Source organism: Hippopotamus amphibius, chromosome 11 (genome assembly GCF_030028045.1).
Source record: "Hippopotamus amphibius kiboko isolate mHipAmp2 chromosome 11, mHipAmp2.hap2, whole genome shotgun sequence".
Taxonomy (NCBI): Eukaryota; Metazoa; Chordata; class Mammalia; order Artiodactyla; family Hippopotamidae; genus Hippopotamus; species Hippopotamus amphibius.
Genome location: NC_080196.1, coordinates 17,103,081 through 17,112,878, shown reverse-complemented (window position 1 = coordinate 17,112,878; position 9,798 = coordinate 17,103,081). Strand labels below are relative to the sequence as shown.

Genomic DNA, 9,798 nt, shown 5'->3' with positions numbered 1-9,798 from the left:
CTCTTAAAACGATAGTCCTTTCAGCATCTAACTTTACTAATTACTTCATCTATACCCTTGACATTTAATCTCTCCAATCCTTTGTTTTTCAATCTGTAAACTGGGGGTGAAAATATAAATTCACATACACATTAAAATCAAAAGAGATAAATGAAAATGTACATTTTACCACAGATATATGTCATTTTAAAAAGGACAAAAGAGAATGTGTAAAAATCAAGAAAAAAATGAGGGAAATGTATTGAGTATAACAGGAACTGAAAATCTTACTTACTCATCCTTATTCTATATTTCTTGGTATTTAGTATGTAAGTTTTGAAATCTTGACTTCACCCAGCAATTTTGAATGAAAAAAAAAAACACCCTTTGTTAATACATGAAAGATAATGCTATATTCAAGAAACAGCAGAGAAATAAAGGTAAATGTTAAAGTAAATGACTGCTATAATTTTACAGGTCCTCTAACCCAAACTAGTCTCCACATCTCACCTTCATTATCTCTCTCATTTCCTTTTGGTCTAATTAATCAAAATCCTTCCTAGATGTTCATTTCTGGCCCGTATGTCTTCCTGAATATGAATAAGAAATAGAATACCATTTGATGTTTGAAATTATGGGGGTAATCTCAATGACGGAAATAGATGACTGGCAAAAGGGAAGGGAATGCCTGATTAAATATATTCATGAAGATGTCAAAGGCTTATAAAGCCAATAACTGGGAAAGACTGTAGGACTACCAGATCTTCTCTGGTGAAGTGTGTTTCTCGAAATCATCACCATGGACAAGAAAGGCTCGTCACAGAAAGGTACGTGCAGCAGCTCTCGGAGTTAGCTTATTGACACTCCTGTGGGGGTATTAATTTGAAATTGTAGCTAATATTCTCTTAGCCAGAGGTTTCAGGATTACAGTTTAGAAGAGCTATCTAATCACTGCTCTAGAAATCAAGTGTATAAGGGCACAACACTAGGACAGTGGTTCTCAAATGGGGGACATTTTGTTACTGTCTGGAGGTGTTTTTGGTTGTCTTAATTTGAATTGTCTCTGCCCGGTATCTAGTGGGTAGAGGTCAGAGATGTTGCTAAACATACTACAATACACAGGACAGCCCCCAGAACAAGGAATTACCCAGCTCCAAATGTCAACCAGGCCAAAGTTGAGAAACCCTAGACTGGAATAAGACCAAAAATATCTCTGAATCCAATTCATCACAACTCCAGAAGGTAGAAACTAACATTTTCTAGTTCCCAGGCCTCTTATGTGGTTTGGCCAACATGAGTCAGCCTGATGAAACTTTTAACTCTGAAGCCATAATATAGACAATGATAGCAGAGTTGTCTCCTATAATACTTTGTCAACTGGGTTTAAGCCAAATGATATTTTAAAAGAAAAAAAAAAAAAAACAGGCTAGTAGTAACTAACCGCCTTTACTTTCTTGGTTGACATTTGGAAGAAAATGAAACAGCAAGAAAAAGAAATTAGTAGCAAAATTTATTTTATGAAACAAGAACATTTATCTCTTTTATCTCATCTTAGACTGTGAAAATCCTTCACAGGATAAGGGTTCAGATAAATGTAGTCAGAGTTAAAGAATATCTATGCAGTTATGAATTTCCTAGAACCAATACTATTTCAATTTCTCTATATGCAAAGCACTTTTTATTTATACTTGTAGATAAAACATCTAATCAGCTATGTTACATGACTATAATGTACCTAAAATAAACTCCCTGGAAACATGTTTTTGAAAAATTAAAAGTCTGTTACATGAATCATCTCACAGCATTAATATTTTTTATTTTGCATCTAAAAGGTTGTTTAGCTACATTCTATATTAAATATTCTTTTAGATATTTTCAGGTATTTGGGGTTAGGTATTTTTTCACCATAAATCTTTAGCACTTGCCTAGTTTTATCTTGGACACTTCCAATTACATTTACTGAGGGTTCCATAGGAAATCAGTTTTCTGATAAACACATTTTTATATTTTATATTCTTTATATCCTTTTGGAGTAGCTTGAAGTTAAAAGTGATTTTAATATATTGTTTCTTTCCTTTTGGAAGTGTAAATTATTGATATGTTAGTGGTTCACATCTGTCCATCTGCTGAGATAGTAGTAAATTGGTAACTAAATCATCTCTGATAATTGTCAAAGTTTTAAAAGTGAGTGTTTTATAGATAGAGCACAACAAGTGGATAAAATCAACTTTCTAGGTTCACTATTGTCATGTAATCAAAGACAAAGTATTTTTCTCTACCAGTAATGGCAATGACCTCTGTTCGCACTGAGTCATCACAGCTACCAATGTGATCCCTGCTGCACACACACAGACCGAGAGCCCACACGCATGTGTGACGTGACATGAGGAAGTGAAAAGATGACAGTATTGGCGCCCAGCCGCCTCCATCTGCTCATAATGGGACTTGGGGAGAAATCACTTACCCTCTCTAAGCTTTCTTGCTTCATTAACAAAATTTGAAGATAATGAATGTCAAGACTATCTCACAGGGTTATTGTGAAACAAATTTAAAAAATTTTTTAAAGCTTTTGGCAAAGTATCTAGGAAATGCATAGGGGTTGTTAAGGTGAGTTAGCAGATCCAGGCTACAGCATCCTTTTTATCTTAGAATTCTCTTTGTACTCAATATTAGCAATCAGTCAGTCACGTGTTTATTCTTATCAGGCACGATGGTAAACCAGAAAGATCAACTGTGCTATTCTTGCCATTTCAGTGTCTAAAATGCAAGTATTCGTCAACATAGAGTTAAAAAATTACAAACTCCTAGAGAGCCTGGCTGCTGAGAATCTGCAGAAAGTCCCAAGACATTAAACTATCTTAAGAGAATGACCTAAACACTCTGGCTCAGAATTAATTTAAGCTCCAAATGTTTGTAAAGCACAGAAGCACTTCTGGGAGCAATACAAAAATGCAGGGAGTAACCTACTTCTCAAACTACATATCTGTGCAAATATAATTATACATCTAAATTTACACAGTGGAAGGTGTTGATTCTTCCCCACCCCAGCTATTACAGTACCAAATCATGCAGAGGGCAATGGGGAGAGATAAGGCTTCCCTCGACAGGATGGCTTTTGATAACCTCAGTTGAATAGATCATCTCAGAGTGGCTCCTGTTTTTATTTAAGCAGGGTCACTCCTGCTCCTGCTGCTGCTGGTGTCAAATCTGCTCTTGTGCAACAGCGTGGCCTCCCTGCCCATCTGTCCCAGTGGGGCTGTCAACTGCCAGGTGTCCCTTCGAGACCTGTTTGACCGCGCAGTCATCCTGTCCCACTACATCCATAACCTCTCCTCGGAAATGTTCAACGAATTTGTAAGTACTACATTTCTTGCTTTTTTCCAGAGAGAACCTAAGTGACTGGGTTAAACCACACTTGAAACAAGAAAGCTGCGTTAGCCAAACTTCAAATGCTACACCTTCTAGGTCAAAGAAGGCATCAGCTCATAAGATGTCATAAGATGTAGGAGAAAGGGTCAGTTTTGTGAAATTTCAAAGATTCTTAAAGAGCGTAATAACCTTTTTCAATTTCCTTTAATTCATTTTATTTTTTAAATTTCCAAAATAAATTTTAAAGCACCTATAGTAGTCAGCTTGGACTGCCGTAACAGAATACCATAGACTAGGTGGATTAAGCTACAGAAATTTATTTCCTCACAGGTCTGGGGGCTGGAAGTCCCAGATCAGGGTGCCAGCATGGTCAGGTTCTGGTAGGGGCTCTCTCTTCCCAGCTTGGCTTCTCCATGTGTCCTCATATGGTGGGTGGGGGAGAAAGTGAGAGACAGAGACACAGAGAAAACAAGAAAACTCTCTTATAAAGATGCTAATCCTACTGGATCAGGGTTCTACCCTATGAGCTCATTTAACCTTAATTACCTTCATAATGGTCCTTCTCCAAACACAGTACACTGAGGGTAGAGGCTTCAACACAAGAATTTGGGGGAGACACAAACCTTCAGTCCATAACAGCACCTGACATACAGCACTTTTAGGTGGGGCTGAGGACAAGGAAGTATATTGATTTTTTTGTCTTTGAGTGTCTCTCTGGGCATTCTTCACCTAGCACATGGTAGATACCCAGTAAATGAAAACTGCACTGCAGTGAATTGGGTGGATTGAACACATTAAATGAAGCTGAATCCATGTCAGGAAAACAAAAAAATAATGATAGTTTTTTAAATGCTACAAATTATTGTTCTAAGATTTGCAGTGAATACGTTTAGAACTATAATAAAAGAGTTAGTTTAGAATTGGAAACAATTATTCTCTTTCCGATGAAGGTACCTTGAAAGTCATATGTTAACTCTCTTAGGACAATCAAGGAGGACATAGTAAAGTTAGATGAAAAATTTTATAGAGATAATGGAAAGAAAAAGTAGGAAAAAGAATGACTTTCAATTTTTATGTGGCTCTCATTAAAAAAATTATACATCTATCAAATATGTTAATATTCTGGTAATGGGTTCACTTATGCAATGCCCAAACAACCCTAACTAATTGTATTTGTGTTGTCACTTCCAGGATAAACGGTATGCCCAGGGCAGAGGGTTCATTACCAAGGCCATCAACAGCTGCCACACCTCCTCCCTCTCCACCCCTGAAGACAAAGAACAAGCCCAACAGATCCATGTGAGTCTTTTATCTGGGTTTGTCACCTAAACAACTGAGATAGTCCACTGGTGTTACCAGGCTGCAGATTATGTGAAGTAATGGCAACCACACATGCAGAGAAAGGCAGAGGAATAGTAAGCAATAGAAGAGAAATTACATTATGCACTTGATGAAGTACGAGTAAAATCAGGTGCTGACTAAAGATTTATAGCAGCAAAATAAATAACTGATCTATAAATTGTCCATGCAGACTACATTATTTCAACCAATGCATTAGACCTAGGATTGCATATATTATGAAATATATATGCATATATGTATGAAAGCATGAACTGAATGGGACTTCCATGTGTAAAATATAAAATGTGCAAAATTCATGGGTATGTAAGAAACCCAAACCCAGTTTTTGTATTCCCCGTTACTAATGACTCCTACCTGGGCAGCATTTACCATGACGACCACTGCACCACTGGAGACACCGCTTCTGACCTTCAAGGCTCTCCTGATTCTGCTTCTGCTTCTCTGGTACCTACTTCACTCTTCAATCTTCACTGACTCCTCTGTCACCTCTTATTCTTAATCTTAAGTCTCTCCCCAAATCAGGTCCTATAAAATATTATGTTTTGCTTCTCATGGCTGCAACTATTGCCTCTGTTCTGATGACAACAAAGTCTGTATATCAAGCCCCAATCATTTATCCCGGCTCCAACTTTTTATCATTATAATCTCTCCCTTCTGATTCCCTGCCCGAACCATGGTCCTCGCAAGATTTAAAATATTCTCACATATATCCCCCGCTTAAACACAATCTGTTCTCTCTCTACAACTCGGTTAATGATACCAGCACCCTTTCAGTCTAGTAAGCTCATTAATAATGATGATGATAAAATGAAGGATGAAGATGAAGGAGGAGGAGGAATTTTTAAAATAAATTTAAAATTTATTGAGAGCTACGATGTTGCCATACCTTTTACAAAGCATTTTATGTGCATTACTGTATTTAATCATCACAAAAAATCCTATTAAGGCAGATACTGTTATTACACTTCCTGAGATAAGGAAACCAGGGCTCAGAGAAGTTATGGAATTTGCACGTCACAGAGGTAGGAAGCAGTGAGTCTGGGTTTCATCCAAAAGCTCTCATTTTTAATCACTGATCTACAACGCTCCAGTGAGTGAGTGCCACTCACTATACAGTCTATTTCTTTACAGCTCCTTACTCTCACATTCTAATCATGTTTCCATTGCAATGTCTATTTGATTCTTCTCTACTCTTCATTTCCTTTACCAGTAGATTGGTAGATTAGGACATCAAGAAAGCAAACATTTTAAATCAGAGATGCTCAGCCCCTTGGAGTTTCATGCCTGATCCTGGTAGTAAACTAGGGGGCAAAACCCTCCATTGTGAATCCCACTGATGCTGTTACTAGAGACAGCACTGTGTTGTTTTCTGCACCTACACATGTCAACAAAATAGACTGCTCGGATCGCAGCATGGGGCTGGTGTCAGGATAGATTGAGGAAAGCATGTTTACAAATGCCATGTCTTCTTCACTGTCTCTTTGTTCTAATCTCATAAAACAAAACTACCAATCAAAAAATGAATATATTAATGAATGATCTGACTCATTAATACAAATGAATCTTTGGGTGCAAATGACGTGGGCACGGGTGGCATCTGTCTTTCCTGGGTCAGGTACTGCAGGTACATACTGAGTTCCAACAAAAGACTTAGGTTTCTCTCCCTCAACAAGCAAAGCATTCACATATGGAAGAACTCACTGAGTGGACGGTAGAATTTCAGAGGGAAAATCAAAATTCTTCATGTTATAAATTGGAACTCATTAGAAGAATTCGTTATTTAAATAAGCCAGACTTTTTAATTTTAGCAAAGTGTAAACGAATAGCTTGCGTTTTATACTTTTACAACTTTTACCACCTTCAAAGAATTTTGCATACACATAGGAATAACAAAGAACTGTTTGGGTCAGCCTCTCTGAGCAAAAATCACATGTAACTAAACATACCGTATGATGCTTATTTTAATGAGATCGTTTCCTATGGTCGTTTAGCACGAAGTTCTTCTGAGCGTGATCCTTGGAGTGCTGCGCTCCTGGAATGACCCACTGTATCACCTAGTCACAGAGGTGCGGGGCATGCAAGAAGCCCCAGACGCTATCCTCTCGAGAGCTATAGAGATTGAGGAACAGAACAAACGACTTCTAGAAGGCATGGAGAAGATAGTTGGCCAGGTGAGCAGCCTCCTGAAGGCTTCCTCGATTTTCTCATGAATGAAAGAGGTGACCTCTGTGATGAGGAATGAGTCTGAAATATCTCCTTTGCAAGAATAAGATGCAAGCCGTGTATATTCTCGACTGCTACTAAATAAATAAGAACCTAGTCATTCATAGTGATAGATTCTATTGTAAGTGAATTGGAATTCTACTGCGATTTTTGACAGGTGCAGCCTTCCCTGCATTGTACACAATTCTACCAAAAGCTTGCCTGTTTCTGGGCACAGGTAGTTGAAATATTTTCAAGGGTAAAAGAACTAAAGAATAGAATTTGCAAGATAAATGTTTTCACCAAAGTCTCCCAGGACATCTGCTATTGAAATTCTGCTCGTATTCTTTCTCTGTCCTCCTCAAACCATCGGATGAGAGTGGGAAGGAAGAAAAGAGAAAGTCAAAACCAGATCAGATGGTGTTCCTCCCCGCCCCCACCCCCACCCCTGCTCTGTCGGAGATATTTGTCAGGGAAGGAAGGAGACTGAAAAGATGAGGCCACGCATGAATGCTGTCCCACAAGCACTAGATTTCAGTGGGTCACAAAAGATGGAGATGCTCCTTTTCTGGAATGTTTTTTATTTTGTAATTTACACAAGGCTTTCCCATCCTAAATTTTGTTTGGGGGTGGGGGGAGGCTCCAAAATTAAAACTCAAATCATTGCATTTAATCGCCCCAAATAATTTATCATATTTAGATTGAGTTAATATATGCAATATAAATCTCCATTTAAATGGGATAATTTTACCATGAGGGAGGTAACATCTAGGCAGCTTCCCGAAGTTCTCAGAAATAATGGATCATCTAAAGAAAAATATATGATTATAGGCAAAGTAATAGGAGCTATTTTATATCCCTCTTACTGTGTACAAAGTACATGTTAATCCTTTGACATTTTTGTCATTTTCTGGGGAGAAGAATATATCCTACACAAATACAAAGCATATTTTAACCCTGGGACATACGAAATAGACACCTAGATTTTCAGGTTATTTTCTTCATTCCTGTGGGCCTATTTTCTGAGGTCACTAATTTGTTCTATAATACTTCATTTTGTTCTTTTTAACCACTTATTTTTTTTATCTCATTCATATCATTGCCCTTTGCACAATAAATTTTGTCTTAGGGCTCAAGAACCAAAAATAAAAAATATAAAGTAAGGCAACATGCATACACTTCTAAATTCCAATAAGGAATCCCAGGTTTAATAGTCTTACTTAATAGTCTTACTCTGCAGGAAAAAGTTAGTTTAGCAAATCAGGGTCTACAGTTATCCCACATTTGTACCTAGAAGCTCTCCCAATCAGCTGACATCCCTAGTTGCCAAGCTGGTTACTTGGTCTCTTGGTTCTCCAGGGATTCCCAGCACATAGAGGGTAATCAAGAATGAAGATGCACGATGCTCAGCTGCTGTGTCTTTTTGTTATCACAGTCATGCCCCCCACCCTATCACCCACCCCTCACCACTGAGGGCTTGCTGCCAGCATCCCCCTTTTTATAGGTACCCATTACCTCCTACCCCAGAGAAATCAAGAGAAAGTCAGATATTCCTCATAGAAATCAGGGGGTTATCTGTCCTGGGTAGAATGTGAAAGCCTCCTGACTATTTCAGTAGATCTTCTCAGTCACAGTCATCACTAGATTATCTGCCCTTAAACCATCTAGCACAATCCTCATCATTCCTAAGGTCTTTAATACACATGCTCTATGGAGAACAGAATCAGTTCAAAGCAGGGAAAAGATAAACATAATGATGGTGACCTGTCAGAAGAAATAAAGTAACAGGTACACATCAGAAAACAGATTCAGGACATGAAATAGTTCAGGTGACACAACTGTGTCCCTTGATCACATTCACATCTATATTCAAAGAGCAACTTTGTTTCTCCACCTTTTTACTCCTGAACAAACATCCTTCATCCGTGATCCCATACGTGTAAGAAAACTTATACTTGAGTTCTGCTTCTAGTTTTTAGATTACTAATAGATTTCTGATATGCCGGATTTCAAAATCCATGTCTAAAGAGTTTTATATTCATGTGTCTTCCCCAAACCTTAGTTTGATAACTAGAAGGAACAAAGATAAGCAAATACTAATAAAACTCATAATAAGTCATATCTTTGGGTTATTAGGTTCACCCTGGAGTCAAGGAGAACGAGGTCTACTCTGTGTGGTCAGGACTTCCATCCCTGCAAATGGCCGATGAAGACACGCGCCTTTTTGCTTTTTATAACCTGCTCCACTGCCTACGCAGGGATTCACATAAGATCGACAGTTATCTCAAGCTCCTGAAGTGCAGAATCGTCTATGACAGCAACTGCTAAGCCCACATCCATTCTGTCCATTTCTGAGATTGTTCTTAACAGTCCATCCCACAGTAGGCTTCTTTCAGTTTTTTAGCTTTTTAATGCACGCTTGGGTTTAATGGGTCTCATCTTCAAAAATAAAAACAGACTCTGTAGAGATGTCAAAATCTAAGAAGGCAATTTGTCAAAGTTTCTTATCTTGATTTAACAGAAAATCAAAAGAACATCCATCCCTACCATTGAGACAAGTTCCTATTAAAATTTGTCACAAACAGCAGAAGCTGGCATTACAAAGAAGGCCATTAACAGCTTACTTTAGAATCACAGCAAATTATTCTGGGTCAAGTTATTAGAATCCAAGAATTAGGTAATTATTAATCATGCTGGTCATGCTACTAAGAAGACTGAGTTCTCAGGATTCTTTAGGAAAGCCAGTCATGTACTGTCAGCCAACTTTCACAGCGTTACAACAGACAACATAAGTGGTATGAAACTGCAACGTACCCAAATAGCGTGAGGTTTACCGAACTGTCTAAAAATTGTTAGGATACTGTCTTAGTCCTTCTGCGTTGCTAT

The 9,798-nt window shown here is 38.0% G+C and overlaps 1 protein-coding gene across 2 annotated transcripts; it reads left to right on the top strand.

Annotated features, from left to right (window-relative positions):
• Nucleotides 1-725: 725 nt before the first annotated feature.
• On the top strand, nucleotides 726-9,394 carry PRL (prolactin). 2 transcript variants are annotated; one of them, XM_057699291.1, is made up of 5 exons: nucleotides 726-806; nucleotides 3,152-3,333; nucleotides 4,540-4,647; nucleotides 6,702-6,881; nucleotides 9,049-9,394. In XM_057699291.1, exons 1-5 carry the CDS (start codon nucleotides 779-781, stop codon nucleotides 9,238-9,240), a joined length of 690 nt encoding a protein of 229 aa, XP_057555274.1. In that variant the 5' UTR covers nucleotides 726-778; the 3' UTR covers nucleotides 9,241-9,394. The 2 variants fall into 2 exon arrangements, with proteins under 2 accessions (XP_057555274.1, XP_057555273.1); XM_057699290.1 differs by having other exon boundaries at nucleotides 729-806; nucleotides 3,149-3,333; nucleotides 9,049-9,240.
• Nucleotides 9,395-9,798: the final 404 nt, after the last annotated feature.

Coding starts and splice junctions, on each gene's coding strand:
- PRL (XM_057699290.1), top strand. CDS start 779: ATGGACAAGAAAGGCTCGTCACAGAAAG. Junction 3,334..4,539: donor CGGAAATGTTCAACGAATTT/GTAAGTACTACA, acceptor TGTCACTTCCAG/GATAAACGGTATGCCCAGGG. Junction 6,882..9,048: donor TGGAGAAGATAGTTGGCCAG/GTGAGCAGCCTC, acceptor TTGGGTTATTAG/GTTCACCCTGGAGTCAAGGA.